At 43.5% G+C, this 25833-nt stretch overlaps 1 protein-coding gene across 1 annotated transcript in view; it reads left to right on the plus strand.

The window, feature by feature from the left end:
* The first annotated feature begins 1877 nt into the window (after positions 1-1877).
* Positions 1878-25833, plus strand: part of LOC120030628 (RAS guanyl-releasing protein 2-like) — a 35745-nt gene continuing 11789 nt past the window's right edge. The window contains exons 1-13 of the mRNA XM_038976058.1: positions 1878-2067; positions 2581-2683; positions 4279-4335; positions 4549-4680; positions 8760-8910; positions 9393-9566; positions 11745-11861; positions 12145-12426; positions 20041-20121; positions 20396-20515; positions 20717-20832; positions 21171-21312; positions 23609-23645. Of these exons, the coding sequence (XP_038831986.1) occupies positions 1998-2067; positions 2581-2683; positions 4279-4335; positions 4549-4680; positions 8760-8910; positions 9393-9566; positions 11745-11861; positions 12145-12426; positions 20041-20121; positions 20396-20515; positions 20717-20832; positions 21171-21312; positions 23609-23645 (1582 nt within the window). The 5' untranslated portion in view covers positions 1878-1997. The remainder of the gene's footprint in view (positions 2068-2580; positions 2684-4278; positions 4336-4548; positions 4681-8759; positions 8911-9392; positions 9567-11744; positions 11862-12144; positions 12427-20040; positions 20122-20395; positions 20516-20716; positions 20833-21170; positions 21313-23608; positions 23646-25833) is intronic.

The raw sequence follows: 25833 nt of genomic DNA on the forward strand, positions 1-25833 counted from the left end.
TGACTTTAAAGAATAAAAAATAATAAAGTAATCAAATACAAAATAATGTAATTATATACACAACTGAAATCTTTTATTTCATAGTAATTTCTTTTTTTAAATTGATGTCTACCCATTGGGGAAGTGACAGAGACAATTGACTATTTTAATTGTTTTGGTAATTGAATGTTCACCATTTTTGGCTTTGTAGAGTTTTTTTAATGGAAATTCCAATCATTGTAATGCCATTCTTTCATAATGTATTCATTTGATTTATTATCGAAATCGAAAACGTGGCAATTTTTTGATAGTCGAACTGTAACGGAACCAACCTTTAAAAAGCACTAATCGCTCAGCACCTCTGTGGTGCCACGTGTGTGTGTGTGTTCAGCATGCATGTGTGTGTATAGGGAGGGTGGGCATGAGGATGTGCTGCCATGGCACCCCGCTGAGCAGTACCTCACTAAAATAGCATACTAAGAAAAAAAACAGGATAACAGTTTATTTTGAATGTGGAACCACAGGGTGAGAATATTGACATACCTTGTATTATTTCCCGTGTGGAGGAAAAACTGCGTTGCATGGGTGTTTTAATTAATAACTACAGAGTTATTTCAGGAAGTGAAAAGTTGATGTTTCTGGGTGAAAGGGGGTTATTGAGAGACTGACTGTAGTGTCAGCTGTGTCTGGTGGGTTTCTCAGTAAGTTTCTATCGTGTTGTGTCCCTAAACTCAATGAGTTTCCTTGTACATATAAAAATGTGTATATAAAAGACACATGATGTACAGTTGAAGTGGGAAGTTTACATACACTTAGGTTGGAGTCATTAAAACTCGTTTTTCAACCACTCCACACATTTCTTGTTAACAAAAGTCGGTTGGGACATCTACTTTGTGCATGACACAAGTAATTCTTCCAACAATTGTTTACAGACAGATTATTTCACTTATAATTCACTGTATCACAATTCCAGTGGGTGAAGCAACATCTCAAGATATCAGTCAGGAAGTTAAAGCTTGGTCGCAAATGGGCCTTTCAAATGGACAATGACCCCAAGCATACTTCCAAAGTTGTGGCAAAATGGCTTAAGGGCAACAAAGTCAAGGCATTGGAGTGGCCATCACAAAGCCCTGAGCTCAATCCAATGGAAAATTTGTGGGCAGAACTGAAAAAGCGTGTGCGAGCTAGCCTGACTCAGTTACACCAGCTCTGTCAGGAAGAATGGGACAAAATTCACCCAATTTATTGTGGGAAGCTTGTGGAAGGCTACCCGAAACGTTTGACCCAAGTTAAACAATTTAAATGCAATGCTACCAAATACTAATTGAGTGTATGTAAACTTCTGACCCACTGGGAATGTGATGAAAGAACTCAAATCTGAAATAAATCATTCTCTACTATTGTTCTGACATTTCACATTCTTAAAATAAAGTGGTGATCCTAACTGACCTAAGACAGGGAATCTTTACTTGGATTAAATGTCAGGAATTGTGAAAAACTGAGTTTAAATGTATTTGGCTAAGGTGCATGTAAACTTCCGACTTCTTCAACTGTATATCTGGGTATTGGGTCACACATACTGTACTTGCTACGAAAAGCTGGTCTTATCAGAATGGTGATATTAACCGTTGTAGTTATGTCACCTGATCTGACATATTAGTTGTATATCACTTACGGAAGTTGGTTTGCTGCAGTGTGCTGTTTTGAAATGTAACCCAACTGCAATCCATCAGTATCCAGACATGTTATTGTTCTAATTCCATTGTCTGATTTTTGTCAACATTTCCTTCATACTTCCTGGGTATCTTGCATCACCAGTTCCGAGCAACATAACAGATTATTACTGGCAACCATTCAAACCGTGCAGCAATGCTTTCTCTTTCATACTAGGCAATGCTCTCATCTTTTTGTACAGGAGTAGAATTCCTCGGGTGAAATTTCTTTTTCCTTCTCTTTTTGTGCTCAGGAGTGTCACTGAAGTGGGAAGACCGGGAAAACGAGAGGACTAGAGGAGAAAGATGGAGCCCATATCTTTAGATGGGGCTGCAACGGTGGAGGAGCTGGTGGAAGTGTGCATCCAAGCCTTCGGTCAGTCTCTTTATTTACCTATGAGCACTCAAATATACCTGCTACTCAATGTCAAAATTAGGGCTCCCCGACCCTGTTCCTGGAGAGCTACACTCCTTTAGGTTTTCGCTCCAATCCTAATCAAGCGCACACGATTCTAATAATAATTAGTTGGTTGATAAGATAAATCAGATTAGTTCAAACTGGGGTTGGCGCGAAAACCTACAAGAGGCTAGCACCAGCTCTCTAGCAACAGGGTTTGAGGGGCCTGGTCTAAGTTAACAACCTAATCTTTGTGCATTCAGAATATTAATTCCAGGAACGGATTGCAAGGAGAAGAACGTTTCTAGGAATAGATAGCAATTTCCCACATGTCCATGCGCCACCATAAATGGCTAATGTTGTCAGTCTCAAATCAATAGTAATCTGTTGTCTTATTTGCAGAAACACTTCAGTCGTTTTTGGCTGCTCTTCTAGTGTAAAGGGACACAAAAAGGGCTGTTGTGTGACGAGAATGCTTCTGTCCTCTTTCAGATGAGAAGGGCGCTTTGAAGGACCCCTCCGTAGTGCGCATGTTCCTCATGATGCACCCTTGGTACCTCCCATCCACCGACATGGCTAAGAAACTACTGCTCAAGTATCCTTCGCCACAAGGCACCTGCTTATGGCTTATCAGGTGTTGACAGCTACTGTAAGAACAACACATATACTCTTTAACCCTAAAAGCACCCACAAGCACTGAGTACACCAAACATTAAGAACACCTTCTTAATATCGAGTTGCACCGGCTCCCTTTGCCGTCAGAACAGCCTCAATTCGCCGGGGCGTGGACTCTACGAGGTGTCGAATGCGTTCCACAGGGATGCTGGCCCGTGTTGACTCCAATGCTTCCCACAGTTGTCTGGATGTCCTATGGGTGGTGGCCCATTTTTGGTACACACAGGAAACTGTTGAGCGTGGAAAAAACCAACAGCGACGTAGTTCTTGACACAAACCGGTGCTCCTGGCACCTACTACCATACTCCGTTCAAAGGCACTTAAATCTTTTGTCTTGCCCATTCACCCTCTGAATGGCACACGTACACAACAATTAATGTCCCAATTGTCTCAACGCTTAAAAATCCTTATTCAACCTGTCTCCTCCCTTTCATCTACACTGATTGGAAGTGGATTTAACAAGTGACATCAATAAGAGATCATAGCTTTCACCTGAATCCACCTGGTCAGTCTATGTTACGGAAAGAGCAGGTGTTCATAATGCTTTGTGTACTCAGTGTATTTTTTCGCTTAAATGCACCAAGTGTCATTTTTTGGTAATAATTGCAAGCAGGAATGCTTTTTATATGTTAACCTTTTATCACACAAGAAAATGGTTTGAATCCCCCCCAAAATCAGCATATATTTTTAAAATGTTCACACGTTATAGTCAAATTGTAGGTTTCAAAATACATGTTTTTGTTTGTTCTTTTCATCCTTAGCCTCTTGTTATGGATATTTATCCGTTATTCATTCAAGTGTTGTGTTTCTGTGATTCTGAGGCTGAGAAATTGGCAATTGAGCTAATCTGAGCTAATAAGATGGCCACCGATATGGCCGATCTTATATGCAAAAATGTGCAACGGTGCCATCAGACTTTTGGCTCTAACTTTGGAATGCTCTGGGCTGTCAACTCAGTTCCAATTGCTTCTGAAAGATGAGACTCTCAGCTTGGTATATAGACATTGACTGGAAGCTAAATATGTATGTACATCTTTTAGATATTTTTTTTTAGTTATAGTGTCTGTCCCCCCCCAACATCTGGGGTGGTTCCATATTTATATTTTCAGGGTACATACATCTACCTCTGTGCCATATTTGGTGCTTTTATCACAAAGTGTACAATTGAGTCCACATTTTCAGCTTAGCTGTGTATACCACTAGTACACAAAAGAGAGATTTTATTTTTCATTCTTCTATTTGCATAGAAATCGTGGTAAATAGTTTTTTGTTTGTTTGTCTGTACCTAGTTGCTTGACAAAGTCCTACAATTTCTGAAGGTTCTTTATGACCCCTTGGGGTCAAAATTTACCCCTGTTGGTGCTTTCAGGGTTAAGGTGTCAGTGAATAGAAGGTGTAAATTGGATGGAATATTCCCAGCGTGCAAAACTGGTTGCAATTAAGCCACGTCTGATTGTTAAAGGATGTTTTTGAAATGTCTTTGTAGATGTCTTATGTACCTTAACAGTTGATCAGATCACAGGAGGAGAGCTGCTCTGCTGAACGCAGGACAAGAATCTGCCACCTGGTGAAGTAAGACACATTTGTAATTGCTTTTGTTATTTGCTTGGGGATGTCTCTTTTATTGCTTTATCCCTCACTTTGTCTCTGTTTCTCTCTTTCTCTGTCCCTCACTACCTCATTCTCTCTTTCTCTCTTTCTCTTTCTTTCCCTCACTACCTCTTTCTCTCTCCCTCTCCTTCCGCTCTAACTCTTTCTCCCCTCCCCTCCCCTCCCTCCATCTAGGTACTGGATTTCGGAGTTCCCGGCAGAGTTCAATCTGAACCCAGAGCTGGCAGAGCAGATTAAAGACCTCAAGGACATATTGACCACCGAGGGGAACGAGCGCCAGAGTCAGCTCATCGACATCGACAGTGTGTAAGTGTCCCTGTTCAACAGTGATTTCTCCCTCCAGCGGCCTCCACTGGTGTGACTCTCCCTATTCTACACTACAGTGTGTGTAGTCGGTGTGTCCTTTACTGCATTTTGTATGTGTCCCCACTGCAGTGTGTGTGTCAAGATTATTTGCCGTACAAATTGGTCACATACACGTGGTTAGTAGATGTTATTGCGGGTGCTTGTGCTTCTAGCTCCGACAGTGCAGTAATATCTAACAAGTAATATCTAACAAATTACACAACATATACCCAATGCACACATCTCAGTAGGAATGAATTAAGACTATATACATATGGATGAGCAATGTCCGAGCGGGAACGGACTAAGATGCAGTAGAATGGTATAGAAAACAGTATATACATATGAGATGAGTAATGCCAGATATGTAAACATTATTAAAGTGCTTGTCACGTGTTCCATTCCTTAAAGTGGCCAGTGATTCCTAGTCTATGCCTATAGGCAGCAGCCTATAATGTGCTAGTGATGGCTGTTTTAACAGTCTGATGGCCTTGAGATAGAAGCTGTTTTTCAGTCACTCGGTCCCAGCTTTGATGCACCTGTACTGACCTCGCCTTCTGGATGATAGCGGGGTAAACAGGTTCAGGTGGTTGATGTCTTTGATGATCTTTTTGGCCTTCCTGTGACATTGGGTGCTGTAGGTGTCCTGGAGGACGAGTAGTTTGCCCCCGGTAATGCGTTGGGCAGACCGCACCACCCTCTGAAGAGCCTTGCGGTTGCGGGTGGTGCAGTTGTCATACCAGGTGGTGATACAGCCCAACAGGATGCTTTCAATTGTGCACCTGTAAAAATTTGAGGGTTTTAGGTGACAAGCCAAATTTCTTTAGCCTCCTGAGGTTGAAGAGGCTCTGTTGGACCTTCTTCACCACACTGTATGTGTGGGTGGTCCATTTCAGTTTGTGAGTGATGTGTTCGCCAAGGAACTTGAAGCTTTCCACCTTCTCCACTGTGGTCCCGTCAATGTAGATATGGGTGCACCCTCTGCTGTTTCCTGAAGTCCAAAATCATCTCCTTTTGTTTTGTTGACGTTGAGTGAGAGGTTGTTTTCCAGGCACCACACTCCCAGAGCCCTCACCTCCTCCCTGTAGGCTGTCTCGTCATCATTGGTAATCAAGCCTACTACTGTTGTGTCGTCTGCAAACTTGATGATTGTGTTGGAGGCGTGCAGTCATGATTGTGTTGGCCACGCAGTCATGGGTGAACAGGGAGTACAGGAGGGGGCTGAGCACGCACCCTTGTTGGGCCCTAGTGTTGAGGATCAGCGGAGTGGAGGTGATGTTTCCTACCTTCACCACCTGGGGGCGGCCCGTCAGGAAGTTCAGGACCCTTTCACAGGGCGGGGCGGTAAGCAAATTGAAGTGGGTCTAGGGTGGCAGGTAAGGTAAAGGTGATATGATCCTTGACTAGTCTCTCAAAGCACTTCATGATGACAGAAGTGAGTGCTATAGTCATTAAGTTCAGTTACCGTTGCCTTCTTGGGTACAGGAACAATGGTGGCCATCTTGAAGCATGTGGAGACAGCACACTGGGATAGGGAGAGATTGAATATGCCCGTAAACACACCAGCCAGCTGGTGTGCGCATGCTCTGAGGACGCGGCTAGGGATGCCGTCTGGGCCGGCAGCGTTGCGAGGCATAACACGTTTAAATTTTTTACTGACGTCGGCCACGGAGAAGGAGACAGTCCTTGGTAGCGGGCCGCGTCGGTGGCACTGTGTGATATCCTAAAAGCATGCGAAGAATGTGTTTAGCCTGTCCCGTAGCAAGACGTTGGTCTCGGCGACGTGGCTGGTCTGATGTGAAATAAATCTAATGTGATTGGTTGAAAGACCAATTAGTGGAAACAAACATCAGAATTAGGCTTCCTCTGTAAACGCAGCCTTTGTGTCTCCATGCTGCCTTACATGGCTCATTCTTAGGCCCGAGGCTGGGACCTCGTGTGACAGAGCTCCTAAATGACCCGTCCTATTTCCTTTGTCGGTCTGTCTGACCCTGGTCTCGCGAGTGGGTTGTTATACAGCACTTTCTTGGGACAGTAGAGTTTCATAAACATCTGCTAAGAGTTTTCTTTACTTTATTGCATCTTCTATACTGTCTTCTTCCCTCCATTCCACATCCATCACAGTCGTAGTTTCAGGCCCCATTGTAGAGACTAATGCAGCGTGCTATATTTTGTTAGCCTGGAATGCAAACGGAATGTCTCTCTGTGTCACATTTGACAAACATATTGAAACAGAGCAATATTCAGTTTGGATTGCAGGTTTCAGTTTTACAGTGCTTTGCAAAAGTATTCAGACCCCTTGGGTTTCTTCACATTGTATTGTTACAAAGTAGCATTAAAATCGATTTAATTGTCCTTTTTTTGTCAACGATATACACAAAATATATATATTTTTTAAGATTAATATAAAATGACAAAAATATAGTCGATGTGTAAGTATTCAGCCCTTTGTTTAGTCAAGCCTAAATTGGTTCAGGAGTTAAATTTGGCTTAACAAATCACATAAAAAGTTACATGGACTCACTCTGTGTGAAATAAGGGGTTGACATGATTTTTAAATGACTAACCCTTCGTCTGTCCCCCATACATACAACATTTGTATGGTCCCTCAGGCACGTATTGAATTTTAAGCACATATTCAACTCCAAAGACCAGGGAGCTTTTCAAAAGCCTCTTAAAAAAGCGCAGTGATTGGTAGATGGGTAACAATAACAAATCCGACATTGAATATCTCTTTAAGTATAGTCTAGTGCATTGTGTATTAAACCACGCAGACACGTCAAAGATACAGCCGTCCTTGAGAACTGAGCCACAGGGCAAGAAGGAAACTGGTCAGGGAGGCCGTTGTTGATTTTTAAACGGCTACAGAGTTCAATGGCTGTGATGGGAGAGAACGACGGATGAATCAACATTGTAGTGACTTTACAGTGAAAGAACACAAATATACAAAATATAAATATTCTAAAACATGTATCTTGTATGTAACAATGCACTAAAGTAATACTGAAAAAAAAAAAACGTGACAAAATAATACACTTTTTGGCCTAAATGCAAAGTCCTATGTTTGGGGCAAATCCAACACATCACCGAGTAACTGCATGGTGGTGGCTGCATCATGGTATGGGTATGCTTGACATCGGCAAATACTGGGGAGTTTTTCAGGATAAAAAAAAAACAGGGCTAAGCACAGGCAAAATCCTCGAACAAAACCTGGTTCAGTATGCTTTACACTGGAAGAGGAATGCACCTTGGCAAGACTTCAACATTGCTGTCTAGCCATGATCCCCAACATCTTGATAGAGCTTGAAGAATTTTGAAAAGAATGATAGGCAAATATTGTACAACCCAGGTGTGCAAAGTTCTTAGAGATTCACAGCTGTAATTGCTGTCAAAGGTGTTTTATAACTCAGGGATGGGAACACTAATGCAACGACTATATTGTATTTATAATTTTCTTTATAATCGTAAAAGAAAAAGCTTTTTTCTTCCACTTTGACAGAGTATTTTGTTTAAATTTGTTGACAAAAGAATTACAATTATATCAATTTCTAATCCCACTTTGTAACACAATGTGGCAGAACCCTCAGAACCCGCCTCAGTTCGTCGGGGCATGGACTCCAAGATGTTGAAAGCGTTCCACAGGGATGCTGGCCCATGTTGACTCCAATGCTTCCCAGTGTTGTCAAGTTGGCTGGATGTCCTATGGGTGGTGGACCATTCTTGATACACATGGGAAACTGTTGAGTGTGAAAACCCAGAAGCTTTGCAGTTCTAGACCCACTCAAACCGGTGCGCATGGCACCTACTACCATACCCCGTTCAAAGGCACTTTAATGTTTTGTCTTGCCCATTTACCCTTTGAATGGCACACATACACAGTCCGTGTCTCTAAGTGGATATAACAAGCGACATCAATAAGGGATCATAGCTTTCACCTGGATTCACCTGGTCAGTCTGTCATGGAAAGAGCAGGTGTTCATAATGGTTTGTATACTCAGTGTATGTACTTGGGCCCAGACATGATATTGTGTCCCTGTTAGACCGTCGTACAAATGGAAGCGTCAGGTGACCCAGCGGCAACCCTCTATGTCCAAGAAGAGGAAGATGTCTCTGCTGTTTGACCACCTGGACTCCTGCGAGCTGGCCACACACCTCACCTACCTGGAGTACAAGTCCTTCTGCAAGATACTGGTAGGTGGGGCTGTGGGGAGCAGTGTGTCTGTCCACCAGATCTGAGTCCATAGTAATTGTTTACTTTCAAATACTTAAACTTGCGCTTGATTGACCTTCCCTGGTACAATACAACTTATGGAATACCTCGTCCACCTGTCACTCAAAGCAGGCTTAATTAAACACTCAAAGTATTTGAAAGAAAACGCATACTGTTTGAACCCAGGTTTGCTGTCCAAACTGCCTTTGCATTGCTCATTCAACATGGGACTTACAGTACCAGTCAAATGTTTCGACACACCTACACATACCCTTGGATGAGTCATTTCGTAGTTTTGATGTCTTCACTATTATTCTACAGTGTCGAACATAAAAAAAAAAAAAAAACCTTGAATGAGTAGTATGTTTATACTTTTGACTGGTACTGTATGTTGACTTAAATGTGGGCGTAACTGCTTTTGTATGCCCACTTAATCCATTACATTTCTCTGCCCCTCTTCCAGTTCCAGGACTACCACAGTTTTGTGATGCATGGCTGCACGGTGGACAACCCCATCCTGGAGCGCTTTATCACCCTGTTCAACAGTGTGTCTCAGTGGATCCAGCTCATGGTGCTCAGCAAGCCCACTGCCCCCCAGAGGGCAGCAGTCATCTCCCACTTCATCAGGGTGGCTCAGGTACGTAGGCTGGGGCACATTGGCGTTGGAATTTTCCAGTTATTTAATTTGTTCTGAGGGATGCTCTTAACCTGCGTGCCAGTCTGTTTGGGCTATCATGTCAACCCCGTGTCACTCGTTGTCATGTTTGGCTTGACGATAACAGCAGTGGCGTTGGCAAGAGCACAAACAGATCTGGGACCAGGCTAGTAGGCTCTACCTCGAGGTCATAAACAAATGGCACTGGTTAATATTAGACAGTAAATGTCATTGGTTAACAAATAATCCCAGTTGGTTAGGGAAAGGGGTTGGATTGTTGTAAAGCCTTGTGTTAGCGGTTGAGATGAGACGGGGGAGTTTTGTCATGGAGAGGAAAGGGATGGAGATGCAGATATGGACAGATATTGGATACATACCAAACTAACCTTCAGAAAAAACCGACTGTTACACCTTCAGGTATTATAAACTGTATTCGTAGACGGTTACTGCCCGTTATTCCTTACAGAAATTATCAAAGTGTGTTTATCAGTAGTGCTGTTGTCCAGGTACTACTACTACCAGTGGGTGTCCCTGCTAACAGAAGAGAGGCTATATTTGGATTTGTTAAAGAAGAATGTTTGGAGTGTGTCTCCCCATTCCCCAATGCCACTCTCTCCTCTCCAAAACAAACCCTTCATGATTTATTCACTGACAACCCGGCAGGCTCCCGACCCCCTCTCACCCCACCCTTTTAACCCTCCTCTGCCAAATATGCCCGAGTTCAAATAGCCCAGCTGGGTGCTAGCTAGCTGGTTTAGCACCCTGACTAAGTTTTCTAAATAACACGCTTTGCCTCCAAAAATGTGTAGAATGAAGGATTTCTCTCTCTCAATAATTTTTGGATGGTGACAGGAGAAAATGACGGCCAAATGTATACCCACCTAAAAGTTGAGTGGGTGTATTTTCCAAAGCTGTGATCCTGCTCCAATACATCCCAGAGAGGGGTCACCTCCTGCTCTCCTTCCTGCTCCCGCTCTCTCTTTCCTCTTTCACCCCTCCCTCTCTGCTCATCCCTTCCAAATATAATTTGCTCTTTCCCATTCACCTTCTGATTCACTCCGTGTTTCACCTGAAGTAGGCCATTTTCTCTGCAGTCTCTCACCCTTCTTTTCTCTCTTCTGTCTCTCCCCCTAACGTCTGCACAATCCATTGTCTTTTTTTACCCGTACGCCTCCTTTAAATTGTCATCATAATGCTTAACCGTATTTCCCGTCATACATCAGATATTGTATACGTCAGTCATTATGTAGTTACTTACAATGCCTCACACACACAGCAGTAATTTAGTACATTACTTATCCCACACAGTGGAAAGCTTCGGCATATCGACAGGATACCCTGATTATTCCCTGTGTTATCGATACCTATCACTTATCACAGTGGGCTTTATACAGCAGTTTAGTAGAGCCTCCATCATGCCACTCTGCCATAAAGCTTTGCCCATTGATTGGAGTGACCGGGCAGGTATTTGAGCTTAACCAAATGATGCCCGCTGGCAGTCGTCCTAAACAGAAGTATGTCTGCAACTGTGACACAATGATTAGAATGTGTGCTGTGCTGTCTACTGTTTGAATGGTATTATTAGACAGTGCAGCTTATTGCTTGAGGTTTGTGTGTGTGTGTGTGGGTTAGCTGGTGTGTGTGTGAGGGAGTGCGTATGTGTGACCTTCCCTGGATTTTAGTTATCGCCTGCCTTTGTGTGCCTCCAATTTCTTCCAATCCTCTCGGTTTCCCTCAGAGAGAAAATAGTCTCTCTCTAAATCACTGTTTTATAACTTGCTTGCTCCTCTCCCTCTGGCTCCTTGTCAATAGTTCCGTCTCCCTCTTCTCCTCTGTCTCTCTTGAATCCTTGTTGGCACCGGCTCTTACACCCACACGTTGGCTTCTCTTCTTCCTCCATTTCTCTCACCCCTCACTCGCTCTCAATGTTTCTCTCACCCAGTGCCTCATGTCTCTCTCTCTGAATCTTTGATATTTTTCTCTCTCTCTCTTATACCTCTTCTCTGTCTCAGCCCTAGGTTAGTTAATCATTTGGAGTTCAGGTAGGTTTCTGAGCTTAGCAAACAAAGGAAAGTAGGAGGGGTGCTTCAACAGCAAAGACCGGGATTGTATTTTCTCCTTACCCCCCTCTCCATCTTCTTCTTCTTCTCTCTCTGACAGAAACTGCTCCAGCTTCAGAACTTCAACACTCTGATGGCGGTGGTGGGGGGGCTCAGTAACAGCTCCATATCTCGCCTCAAAGACACCCAGTCACACATCAGCAACGAGACCAACAAGGTGAAATATCTATGCTCATCTCATACCTTATGTGCACGCTATGTTGTCACTCTTCAAATAGCCTGGTGTCACCACCACAATAACTGACATTAGCTCACATCCTAAAACAGAAAGGATTCGTTTAGATAACAGCGGGAGAGATCAGGGCTATTTGTCAGTTACATGGAAGGACTTGGAAGAGTTATTTGTACTGTCGCACAACGTTAATCCACACACGTTTCCTTCCCCCTCTTAAACAATCCTTCCTCTCCTCCTTCAATCATCCCCCCCCGGTCCCCTCCAGGTGTTCAACAGCCTGATCGAGTTAGTGACGTCTTGTGGTAACTACAGCCAGTACCGCCGCCGCTTCTCCGAGTGCACAGGCTTCCGCTTCCCCATCCTGGGTGTGCACCTCAAGGACCTGATTGCCGTGCATGTGGCACTGTCTGACTGGGCTGACCCGGGCAAGAGCAGGGTCAACCTGGCTAAGTGTCAACAGCTGTATGCCATCCTCCAGGAGCTGGCGCTGATCCAGACCACACCACCCACCATTGATTCCAACACAGACCTGCTCAGTCTACTCACAGTTAGTAAAACATACAATACCAGCCAAAAGTTTGGACACATCTACTCCTTCAAGAGTTTTTTTTGTTTTTTTTGTTCAATTAATTTTTTATATATTAGATTCTTCAAAGTAGCCCCCCTTTGCCTTGATGACAGCTTTGCACACTCTTGGCATTCTCTCAACCAGCTTCACCTGGAATGCTTTTTCAATAGTCTTGAAGGAGTTCCCACATATGCTGAGCACTTGTTGGCTGCTTTTCCTTCACTCTGCGGTCTAACTCATCCCAAACATCTCAATTGGAGTGAGGTCAGGTGATTGTAGAGGCCAGGTCATCTGATGCAGCACTCCATCTCTCTCCTTCTTGGTCAAATAGCCCTTACACAGTCTGAAGGTGTGTTGGTTCATTGTCCTGTTGAAAAACAAATGATAGTCCCACTAAGCGCAAACCAGATGGGATGGTGTATCGCTACATAATTCTGTGGTAGCCATGCTGGTTAAGTGTGTCTTAAATTCTAAATAAATCACTGACAGTGTCACCAGCAAAGCACCCCCACACCATCACACCTCCTCCATGCTTCACGGTGGGAACTTCACATGTGGAGATCATCTGTTCACCTACTCTGCGTCTCACAAAGACATGGTTGGTTGTAACCAAAAATCTCAAATTTGGAGTCATCAGACCAAAGGACAGATTTCCACCGGTCTAATGTCCATTGTCATGTTTCTTGGCCCAAGCATGTCTCTTCTTATTATTTGTGTCCTTTAGTAGTGGTTTCTTTGCAGCAATTTGACCATGAAGGCCTGATTCACAGTCTCCTCTGAACAGTTGATATGTCTGTTACTTGAACTCTGTGAAGCATTTATTTGGGCTGCAATTTCTGAGGCTGGTAACTCTAATGAACTTATCCTCAGCAGCAGAGGTAACTTTGGGTCTCTCTTTCCTGTGGCGGTCCTCATGAAAGCCAGTTTCATCATAGTGCTTGATGGTTTTTGCGACTGCACTTGAAGAAACATTCAAAGCTCTTGATGTTCCTGATAGACTGACTTTCATGTCTAAACGCGTTAAGAAGGAAAGAAATTCCACAAATGTACTTTTAACAAGGCACACCTGTTAATTGAAATGCATTCCAGGTGACTACCTCATGAAGTTGGTTGAGAATGCCAAGAGTGTGCAAAGCTGTCATCAAGGCAAAGGGGGCTATTTTGATGAAAAAATATATTTTGATTTAACACTTTTTTGGTTACATGATTAATATGACATACTATATATTAAATATATTGAAAATACAGTGAACAAAAATATAAATGCAACAATTTCAAAGATTTTACAGAGTTACATTTCATATAAGGAAATCAGTCTATTGAAATTCATGAATTAAGACCCCTGGGAATACAGATATACATCTGTTGGTCACAGATGCCTTTTAAACAAGGTAGGGGCGTGGATCAGAAAACCATTCAGTGTCTGGTGTGACCACCATTTGCCTCATGCAGCGATAAAAAATCTCCTTCGCATAGAGTTGATCAAGCTGTTGATTGTGGAATGTTGTCCCACTAGTCTTCAATGGCTGTGCGAAGTTGCTGGATATTGGCTGGAACTGGAACACGCTGTTGTACACGTTGATCCAGAGCATCCCAAACATGCTCAATGGGTGACATGTCTGAGTATGCAGGCCGTGGAAGAACTGGGACATTTTCAGCTTCCATGAATTGTGTACATGAGGTGAAGGCGGCGGATGAAAGGCATAATGGCCCTCAGGATCTTTTCACGGTATCTCTGTGCATTCAAATTGCCATCGATAAAATGCAATTGTGTTTGTTGTCCATAGCTTATGCCTGCCCATAATAACCGCACCGCCACCATGGGGCACTCTGTTCACAACGTTGACATTAGCAAACCGCTCGCCCACACAAAGCCATACATGCTGTCTGCCATCTGCCCGGTACAGTTGAAACTGGGATTCATCTGTGAAGAGCACCCTTCTCCCGGGTGCCAGTGGCCCTCGAAGGTGAGCATATTCCCTCTGAAATCAGTTACGATGCCGAACTGCAGTCAGGTCAAGACCCTGGTGAGGACGATGAGCACGCGGATGAGCTTCCCTGAGACTGTTTCTGACAGTTTGTGCAAAAATTATTCGGTTGTGCAAACCCACAGTTTCATCAGCTGTCCGGGTGACGGGTCTCAGACGATCCCGCAGGTGAAGCTGGATGTGGAGGTCCTGGACTGACGTGGTTACACGGGGTCTGCGGTTGTGAGGCCAGTTGGACATACTGCCAAATTTGCTAAAATGATGTTGGAGGTGGCTTATGGTAGAGAAATGAACATTCAAGAACTCTGGTGGACATTCCTGAAGTCAGCATACCAATTGCACGCTCCCTCACAATTTGAGACATATGTGGCATTGTGTTGTGTGGCAAAACTGCACATTTTAGAGTGGCCTTTTATTGTCCCCAACACAACGTGCACCTGTGTAATGATCATGCTGTTTAATCAACTAATTAATATGCCACACCTGTCAAGTGGCTTGATTATCTTGGCAAAGGAGAAATGCTCACTAACAGGGATGTAAACAACTTTGAGAGAAATATGCTTTTTGTGCATATGGACAATTTCCTGGATCGTTTATTTCAACTCATGAAACATGGGACCAACACTTTACATGCTGCGTTTATATTTTGGTTCAGTATATATTCCCAACATATGGGGATGGTGGGATATATGGCTCTATGTACCGATGTATTAAAGCAGACCTGCTCAACAAACTTGGTTAGTGTCACATACTGTGTGTAACCTGGTCTCAGATCTATTTAGGCTGTCTTCCTAATGCCGTGATAATGACCATAGGAGTTGGCAAGACGGCACAAACAGATCATGGACCAGGCTAGACCAATATTTGGATTCATATTGAAAACGCATTAAATGTGTTTCAGATATATTCCCCACATATGGGGAAGTGACGTATTCCCTTTCCCTTATTACAATAGAATGTATCTGTTGTAGATTTAATCTGGATGTAACTGTTATTTATCTTTGTCATGTCATTTAGAAACTCCTTGTACACATGATATAACCTGCCATCAAATCTCTGGCAATTATGTGTTTCCATGGTGAACTAGAGGCACCCAATGATATGTATCATTGACAGTAATAGAATATGGTTATGCATGCAGGAGTTAACTTCCAAGAAAATGTTAGAAAACAAAGGCTTCCCTCTTACAGTAATGCCACTGTCACATGACACTGTTTGAGGAAGGGACACCATTGACGAGGTCCCTGATTATCAAGCGATGGATTTCTTTATTGACTATATTCCATAGCCACTGATCCCGCCAGTCAACCTTGTGAATTAATGTATCCGGGGGGGGAGAGGAAGAGGAGGAGGGAGAGAGAAATACAGCAATCTACAGCAAATTTAATGGAATCAATGATGGCGTGTGGATAAAATCAAATCAAAAACAAATGTTATTGGTCACATACACGTGATTAGCAGATGTTATTGCAGGTGTAGAAAAATGCTTGTGCTTCTAGTTCCGACAGTGCAGTAATATCCAACAAATTACACAACATATACCCAATGCGCACAAATCTAGGTAGGAATGAATTAAGACCACATACATATGGACGAGCGATGTCCGAGCGGAACGGACTAAGATACAGTAGAATGGTATAGAAAAACAATATATGGGGCGGCAGGTAGCCTAGTGGTTAGAGCGTTGGACTAGTAACCGAAAGGTTGCTAGATCGAATCCCTGAGCTGACAAGGTAAAAATCTGTCGTTCTGCCCCTAAACAAGTCAGTTAACCCACTGTTCCTAGGTCGTCATTGTAAATAAGAATTTGTTCGTAACTGACTTGCTTAGTTAAATAAAGGTTAAATAAAAATAAATAAATATACATATGAGATGAGTAATGCAAAATATGAAAACATTAAGTGGAGAAGATAATGTAGAATAGTGTAGAATACAGTATATACATATGAGATGAGTAATGCCAGGTATGTAAACATTATTAAAATTACTAGTGTTCCATTCCTTAAAGTGGCCAGTGAGTCCTAGTCTATGCCTATAGGGAAGCAACCTCTAATGTGCTAGTGATGGCTGTTTAACAGTCTGATGGCCTTGAGATAGAAGCTGTTTTTCAGTCTCTCGGTCCCAGCTTTGATGCACCTGTACTGACCTCGCCTTCTGGATGATAGCGGGGTGAACATGCAGTGGCTCGGGTGGTTGATGTCTTTGATCTTTTTGGCCTGACAGGCCAGATTTCTTTAGCCTCCTGAGGTTGAAGAGGCTCTGTTGCACCTTCTTCACCACACTGTATGTGTGGGTGGTCCATTTCAGTTTGTCAGTGATGTGTACGCCAAGGAACTTGAAGCTTTCCATCTTCTCCACTGCGGTCCCGTCAATGTAGATATGGGTGCACCCTCTGCTGTTTCCTGAAGTCCACAATCATCTCCTTTTGTTTTGTTGACGTTGAGTGAGAGGTTGTTTTCCAGGCACCACACTCCCAGAGCCCTCACCTCCTCCTTGTAGGCTGTCTCATCATCGTTGGTAATCAAGCCTACTACTGTTGTGTCGTCTGCAAACTTGATGATTGAGTTGGAGGCGTGCGTGGCCACGCAGTCATGGGTGAACAGGGAGTACAGGAGGGGGCTGAGCATGCACCCTTGTGGAGAGGGGGATTGTCATTCAAATTTAAGGAATAAATTGAAAGTGTGAAGGATTTTTTTGTTGTCATTGAAAGAATCTAGTGGGAGTCCAAGGATGGAGAGGGAGCGTGATGACTTAATATTCCCAATGACCTAATGCAAATTCTAATAGGTTCCAGGGGGAATCAAGAATGACTGACTACCTCCAAAAGCAATCAGATTTCTGCTAGTCTTATTGATAGCCAGGACTGTTCCCCTCTACATTGAAATGATGAAGCTTCTTCAAAGGCATACACTGTTAGAATGTGATATTGCCATATCATTTCCTTTCCATTGAATGCCCTATAATTATGAGTGATGCGCAGTGCTTAATTTGTAAATCGGGAGGTGCCGGAACGAAAAGTGAGCGGGAGAGGGTTGTGGGGAGCTCCATGGTACCAGAACGAATGAGGGGGGAAAAAATCCCCTTTTTACAATAAAGCATTGCATGTATTTCATCGCATTTGCGTAGTGGCATAGAACAGCAGAGTAGAGGCGCTTACAGGAGTTGCACACATGGGGAACTTTTGTAGTAGCCTAGGGTGCTGGAAAAATGTGGCCTTTTTATAAACATATTTCATGTAATTCTGCATCATTTTACATGACACTTTTTTAACACCGTACAAATTACCGGAATGACAGGTTTGTTTGACACTGACGGCCTCCCGAGTGGCTCAGTGGTCTAAGGCACTGCATCGCAGTTGCTAGCTGTGCCACTAGAGATCCTGGTTCGAGTCCAGGCTCTGTCGCAGCCGGCCGCGGCCAGGAGACCCATGGGGCGGCGCACAATTGGCCCAGCGTTGTCAGGGGAGGGTTTGACCAGCAGCGATGTCCTTGTCCCATCGCGCTCTAACAACTCCTGTGGTGGTCCGGGTGCAATGCACGCTGACACGGTCGCCAGGTGTATGGTGTTGTTTCCTCTGACACATTGGTGCGGCTGGCTTCCGGGATAAGCGGGCGTTGTGTCAAGAAGCAGTGCGGCTTGGTTGGGTGTGTTTCGGAAGACGTATGGCTCTCGACCTTCGCCTTTCCTGAGTCCGTACTGGAGTTGCAGCGATGAGACAAGACTGTAACTACCAATTGGATACCACAAAATTAGGGCAGAAAAAGTTTGATTTAAAAAAAAATATATATATATATATATTAGTGTGGAAACACACATTGTGAGGAGGAAATTAGTCCTTCAACTGCTTTCCAGTTTCACTGACTCACCCAATGATGCTCAGCTTACTCACTGGTGATGGCTGATGTGTTTGTGCCAAAAGCCTATATTTCTTCTCTGTTTTACTTTGTAAAACAATTACTTCATCATTACTTTGTAAAATGTGTTCTGGTACCTCGGAGCTCCTCTCCCGCTCACTTTTTTTTCTCGGCAACTCCCGATTTACAAATTAAGCACTGCGCGTGACTCATAATGATAGGGAAATATTTGGAAGTTGATCAAATATTTTGGTAGCCGACAGCAGACAGACTAGTCTTCTCTTTTCAGCAGGAGCCGTTTGCTTTCCAGCCTGTGTTTTCCTTGCTATTTGTATTTGAAATATTGAGAAAGGCCTGCTTTGTCTACATTCTGTTCATTGACAGATTTGCTTCGTGTTCCTGGCTGTAGGCTATACCTTGTTATTGGGCTACACCCAATTCACAGCTATTTACAAAAATGTTTTTTTGATCTTCGGTGGCTAAATTATAGGCATTCTCATGGTGTAGTAGGCTATTCTGAATTATTTAATTTATTTCTGACAGGCAGCAGTTATTCTATAACTTTGGCAAATTTAGTTTTTCGATTTATCAGGGGTACTGCAGCTCCTCCAGAACCCTTTCTGCGTCTATGATTCTATAAGGAAATACATTATGAAGTGCCGCGCTGGAGAGATGAGATTTGCAGGCTACTGTCTATCAGAGCAGAGAGAGGGAGAGACTAATGTAGAAAGTGAATCTCATTCTAGTTCTGCGAGAGATAGAGGTGAGCTTCTCACACAGCCACGTGTTGGTCTCAAACAGGTTGTAATGTTGCTCAAACCATAAGCCCGGTCCAACCCGAACATTCATATTATTATTATTATAATCATCGCTTTTATTAGAATTTTAACATTTGAAAATGATTTTTCATGCCACGAGAGGTACCGGATCTGGTCAAATAGGTTCCGGAATGAAATAGTCCAAAACGGAGAGGTACAGGATCCTGTTCCGGCAGGATACGGCTTGAATTAAGAGCTGGTCATGTGTCTGTTTCAGCTATGACCCAATGGTGTACTTCTCTCGTTCTGGTTTGCGGAGCGAAAAACAATTTTCTTTTTCTGGTTTGCACCTAATCTCTCTCTCGCTCTCTGTCGCTCTCTCTCTCGACCTCTTCCCCTCTTCTTTCTCTCTCTCTCTCTCTCTCTCTCTCTCTCTCTCTCTCTCTCTCTGAGAAACAGGAAATAACTTGACAGTCACGAGTTGAAGGACACAATCATCAATCATCTCATTCACTGACTTTTATACAGTTTATTCAACTTCAGGTTCGTTTGGATCGGCGTTAGGAGATTGAGTTAAGCCAATGTGCTTGAAACCATGGCAATACGGTTCACCTTAGAGTAGCCTTCAAGTCTGCCAGTCCAATATTTTTCACCTAGTTTATTATTAATTGATGACCTGTACAAGGAAGGTGATTCCATTGTCCTTGATATGAGAGAATCGCTATATTAGTTTGGCGGAGAAATGCCAGATTTTTTTTTTCAGTCAGCGAAAAACAAATAACATCCTATGGGATTAGTATACTGTTGGTTATTCAACCTCGTTCTACGCATTTCAACTGAAAATGAAGTAGCTCTGAGGTTAACGGGTAGTTTTAAAGTTTGGCTAATACAAAGTAATAGTATGCCTCTTAAAACAACAAGACCTCCTTTTTTAAAATCTCCTCTGTTGTCATGGTATCCACATGCTATATTAATACAGTTACCATGTTGCAGGTGTCTCTGGACCAGTACCACACCGAGGAGGAGATCTACCAGCTGTCTCTACAGAGAGAGCCACGCAGTGCTAAACCAGCAGTGAGCGCTATGGGCCAGGGCCCAATAGGAAACAAATGTGTCCTTATAGCCAATAAGAAGCCATTTAAAAAAAATGTATTATATCTTGTAGATAGTTAATGTGTTTTTACAATTTATACAGGAAGTCAATGTATTCTAATAGCTTATAGGAAACCAATGTGTTCATTTTCTCATGACATTTAAACACCCTTGCTCTCATGTTCAACTTACCCCTTTATTGATTCTAGGAAGCCTCTGGAGAATTTATGTTCTTGTCTTCTCATTGGTCTGGCAGGACTCTGGCCCCGCCCCCGCCTCCTCCCCCAAGCCCTCTATGATTGACGAATGGGCAGCGTCGGTGAAGCCCAAAGCCGACCCTGCGGTCATCAACAAACACATAGAGAAGATGGTGGACGTACGTTATGCTAGCTAAGTCTCTCAGTTTAGTTGAACCAACTAATTACAAGTTGTTGAAGGAACGTTATTGGCTTGGAACATAGTAGTTATCCTCTCCACTACCCTCTTATTAATCACAACAAGTCACAGGAATGACAACCATAGTACTCTCTGTTTTGAATGTCAGATATGTTGTAGTGATGTGTTTCCACGTTTACAGTCTGTCTTCAAGAACTTTGACACGGACGGGGACGGTCACATCTCCAGGGAGGAGTTTGAGATCATCAGGGACAACTTCCCCTACCTCAGCAAGTTTGGAGAACTGGACAAGAACCAGTGAGAGACAAAATCATCTTGGCAACTGTCTACCATAGGCTACGTAGCAACAGTCACGTATAACTGATATTGTAACCATACTATGCGTAATAGCGTCACACAGATTAGGGAAGGAGACATTATGTTAATTTTCTCTTTCTCTCATTCTGTCTCTCTCTGTGTGTCTTTGTCTCTCGGTCACTGTGTCTCGGTCTCTTTCTCTCTCTCTCTGTGTCTCGCTGTCTCTGTCTCTCTGTGTGTCTCCCTCTTTGTGTCTTTCTCTCTCTGTGTCTGTCTCTTTGTCTGTGTGTCTGTCTGTCTGTCTCTCACTCTCTCTTTCTCATTCTCTCACTCACCAGAGATGGGAAGATCAGCAGAGAGGAGATGATTGACTATTTCATGAAGGCCAGCTCTCTGCTCAACTGTAAGATGGGCTTCATCCACACCTTCACAGAGACCACCTACGTCAAGCCCACCTTTTGTGAACACTGCACTGGCTTTGTGAGTTTACTGTCAGTTTGGCCGTCTATAAATCCATCCTCACTCCTATGTACAATACAGATCCCTGTCTGAGTTAACTGGATTGATGAATTGATTGACAAATTGATTATTTTAATGCTGAAATAGTCCCTTAGTCAAAATGGCTCTGGCTCTTTGAGCTTTGAATACTCACTCCTATAGACTATTAAGTCTATTCCCTGCTGTCTTTAAAAGTAATTTTTAAATGCATGGATTGGTGAATGGTGAAGGACAGAATGGCGTGGATGGCTATGGTCACGTCTGGCCACTATGACTATGCAGCAATATTGTGGGAGTTCTAGACAAATATCTAATTACAACATTGGCACATTTTATTTGACAAGGAAAAGACCCTTGAGGTTAGAAGCCTGGCAAGAGGTCAGCAGGAAGTAGTCACCGTGCACATACAACCCGAGCAAAATACAATACATTAAAGACCAATTACAATGGTAAATAAAATTGCCTTCCATCAGAGCTTGAAACTCAGCAAGCGATACCCTCTCCTCCAGTTCCAATTTTTTTTTTTGTCAGCTGGCTCCAAGACAAAGGAGCATTATTAGGAGAATGATCCTTCTTCCCATTTCAGTCCTGGCCTTTCGGAGAGGTGACAGATGGTAGCACCTGAGAACAGATACTAAGTGTCTGCGTTATTATTCGGCATCATCATTGGGTCTGCTCTTAACCATGGCAATTATTTGGAGATACAGTTCTGGGATAGTGAGATACTGGAGGTAATACAGCAGGCAGATAATTGGGCTCCTTGACAAGCCCTGTATCCCCCCCCCCCCCCCATTGCTGTTTTTCATGTGGTGGTGAGAGGAGAGAGAGGTGTCAGAGGGCGTCAGAGGATCTCTGTTGTCTCACACAACGGCAGTGAGTCAAGGGACTGTAATGAGGGCGAGAGTGGCTTTGATACTGAACTGGGCGACAGCTCCTGAAATTGCACCAAAACCCCTAGCAGGTACAACGACCGAGAGAGATGAGGTGCAACACATTGAAAAACATACACCGTGACTCATACACACGTTCTCTCATTTGGTGTGCGCACACACGTACATGCACACACACTGCTGATTCACTTCACAGGGGAGCTAAGTGAAATGTCCATGCCATTCAGAGAAAAATACTATGGAAAAATAGGGGGGGGGGGGTAGAAATGTGCAAAGCGACTCAGCCACCAGCTACTTCCTCTCTGCCTGGTTTCCTGTTGGCTTCGGGTCAAACATAATACTTTGACTTCCAATGTTTTAGAGACAACGCGGTGAGCAAAAAAACAAGCTGCCCAGCACCATTTATGGAGTTCACTTGCCCTGGGTGACTCAGGCATAACTTTGTAACCCCACATTGTTTTAATATCTCTCTTCTGACAGCTCCCCCGCTATAGTCTTATCACCTGCTTAATGGAGCTAGAGCTTAAAGCTCTTGTGAATGTGTCTCTGTGCTCTCTCTCCAGGGCCCTGGTCAAAAGTAGAGCACTACATAGGAATTGGGTTCCATTTGGTACGCAGCCAGGGAGGGCAGCGAGTGTTTGTTCTGCTCTGGGGGCTATAGGTTATACACGGGGCCAGTTTGTAAGATTGGTGTCTAACTCTCTATTAGGCCATGTTTGTTGATATGAGACTTTGCCATGGGGACTCTCTCGGTCTCTCTCTCTCTCTCGGTCTTCTGTTCTTGGCGACTGGTGAGAGTTTTTGTCGTCCTCTATTGGTGTAGTTTTTGAAAGAAAATGAATTCTCTTTGAACTTATGGCTGGTAAGTGTATTGGTGGCATTGAAGGCTCTCTGTCCGTGTGTTTGTCTGTGTGTGTGTGTGTAGGGTCAGGTTATTTTCTCGGTCCTCAGATCTCTGATGTGGCTGTGATCTCCTGGACAGGTCTTTCATGTCATTGTACCCCCGCGGTGGGCTCCTAGCGTCTGCTTGATCTCACTCCCCCCCCACCACCTCCTCCTTCCCTCTGTCTCTCCTCCACACCTCCCTCTGTTCCTGTACCTCCCCCTCTCGTTCCTCCTCTCACTCTTGCTCTTTCTACCTCTAATGCTCACTCTCTTTCGATCTGCCACTTCCTGTCCCTTGTTCTATTTCTACTTCCCTCTTTCCACCTTGCTCCCTCTCCCCACGTCCACCTTCTCAGCATGTGTCACCCTCGTCGCTCTCTGATCCCTGTCACTCTGCCCTATTCTGTCACTAGACGTCCGGCCTTTGTCTCCTTTGTCTCCGTGTTCCAAGAATTTCATGAAGAGAAGTTACAAATCACTTTTCTCTCTCTCTTTCTCCCTAGATATGGGGCTTCTACAAACAGGGATACAAGTGTAAAGGTAAGAGAATCAATACATTTAGCTAACTTGAATAGTTCAAATTGCTATGAAAAAAAAAAAAAATGATAGATTTGTCCCTCGAACCAAAGGGGGCTTTTGAGCTTCATGTCAACAGCGTGGAAGCCATGGTAAATACATCAGACTACATTACAGTGGCAAGAAAAAGTATGTGAACCCTTTGGAAATACCTGGATTTTTGCAAAAATTGGTCATAAAATTTGATCTGATCTTCATCTAGGTCACAACAATAGACAAAGACGGTCTGCTTAAACTAATTACACACAAACAATTATACGTTTTCATGTCTTTATTGAACACATCGTGTAAACATTCACAGTGCAGGGTGGAAAAAGTATGTGAACCCTTGGATTTAATAACTGGTTGACCCTCCTTTGGCAGCAATAACCTCAACCAATTTTTTTTTGTAGTTGCGGATCAGACCTGCACAACGGCCAGGAGGAATTTTGGACCATTCCTCTTTACAAAACTGCTTCAGTTCAGCAATATTTTTGGGATGTCTGGTGTGAACTGCTCTCTTGAGGTCATGCCACAGCATCTCAATCGGGTTGAGGTCAGGACTCTGACTGGGCCACTCTAGAAGGCGTATTTTCTTCTGTTGAAGCCATTCTGTTGTTGATTTACTTCTGTGTTTTGGGTCGTTGTCCTGTTGCATCACCCAACTTCTGAGCTTCAATTGGCAGACAGATAGCCTAACATTGTCCTGCAAAATGTCTTGGTAAACTTGGGAATTAATTTTTCCGTTGATGATAGCAAGCTGTCCAGGCCCTGAGGCAGTAAAGCAGCCCCAAACCATGATGCTCCCTCCACCATACTTTACAGTTGGGATGAGGTTTTGATGTTGGTATGGTGTGCCTTTTTTTCTCCACACATGGTGTTGTGTGTTCCTTCCAAACAACTCAACTGTAGTTCATCTGTCCACAGAATATTTTGCCAGTAGCGCTGTGGAACATCCAGGTGCTCTTTTGCAAACTTCAGACGTGCAGAAATGGTTTTTTTTGGACAGCAGTGGCTTCTTACATGGTGTCCTCCCATGAACACCATTCTTGTTTAGTGTTTTACGTATCATAGACTCGTCAGCAGAGATGTTAGCATGTTCCAGATGATTTCTGTAAGTCTTTAGCTGACACTCTAGGATTCTTCTTCACCTCATTGAGCGTTGTGCTCTTGCATTCATCTTCGCAGGATGGCCACTCCTAGGGAGAGTAGCAACAGTGCTGAACTTTCTCCATTTCTAGACAATTTGTCTTACCATGGACTGATGAACATCAAGGCTTTCAGAGATACTTTTGTAACCCTTTCAGCTTTATGCAAGTCAACAATTCTTAATCTTAGGTCTTCTGAGATCTCTTTTTATTTGAGGCAATGCTTCCTGTGAATAGCAAACTTACATTTTGTGAGTTTTTATTAGGGCAAGGCAGCTCTAACCAACATCTCCAATCTCGTCTCATTGATTGGACTCCAGGTTAGCTGACTCCTGACTCCAATTATCTTTTGGAGAAGTCATTAGCCTAGGGGTTCACATACTTTTTCCAACCTACACTGTGAATGTTTAAATGATGTATTCAATATAGACCAGACAAATACAGTAATTTGTGTGTTATTAGTTTAAGCACACTATGTTTGTCTATTGTTGGGACTTAGATGAAGATCAGATCAAATTTGATGTCTAATTTATGCAGAAATCCAGGTAATTCCAAAGGGTTCACATACTTTTTCTTGCCACTGTACATTACCCCCTTACAGGGCTCCCTTTAAAACACTTAAACAGAGCACACAGGATCATAAAATAAACATTTGTGGGTCTCCGTCGCGCCACTGTTTGTAGAAGCTGTCTCAAGGGTCGACACATTGTAGAAACATACAAGTCACATGCACAAACACACATGCACAAGTCGCATGGCAGACTTCCGCTAGCGCCAACCCACATTAGCATACACCTGAACTCTGTCTGTACTACGCTCTGTACTCAGTAGACTGTGTCTGTCTCTCAGCTGCATCCCAAATGGAACCCTAGTCCCTATGTGGTGCACTACTTTTGACCCGAGACCTATGGGCCCTGGTCAAAAGTGGTGCGCTCTACGGAGGGAATAGGGTGCAGTTTGGGATGCAGCTTCAGCGTGTCTGCTCTACTCTGCTGAGTGCCTTTAATGAGATGTGTGGAAGTCAA

This window comes from Salvelinus namaycush, chromosome 36 (genome assembly GCF_016432855.1).
Source record: "Salvelinus namaycush isolate Seneca chromosome 36, SaNama_1.0, whole genome shotgun sequence".
Classification (NCBI taxonomy): Eukaryota; Metazoa; Chordata; class Actinopteri; order Salmoniformes; family Salmonidae; genus Salvelinus; species Salvelinus namaycush.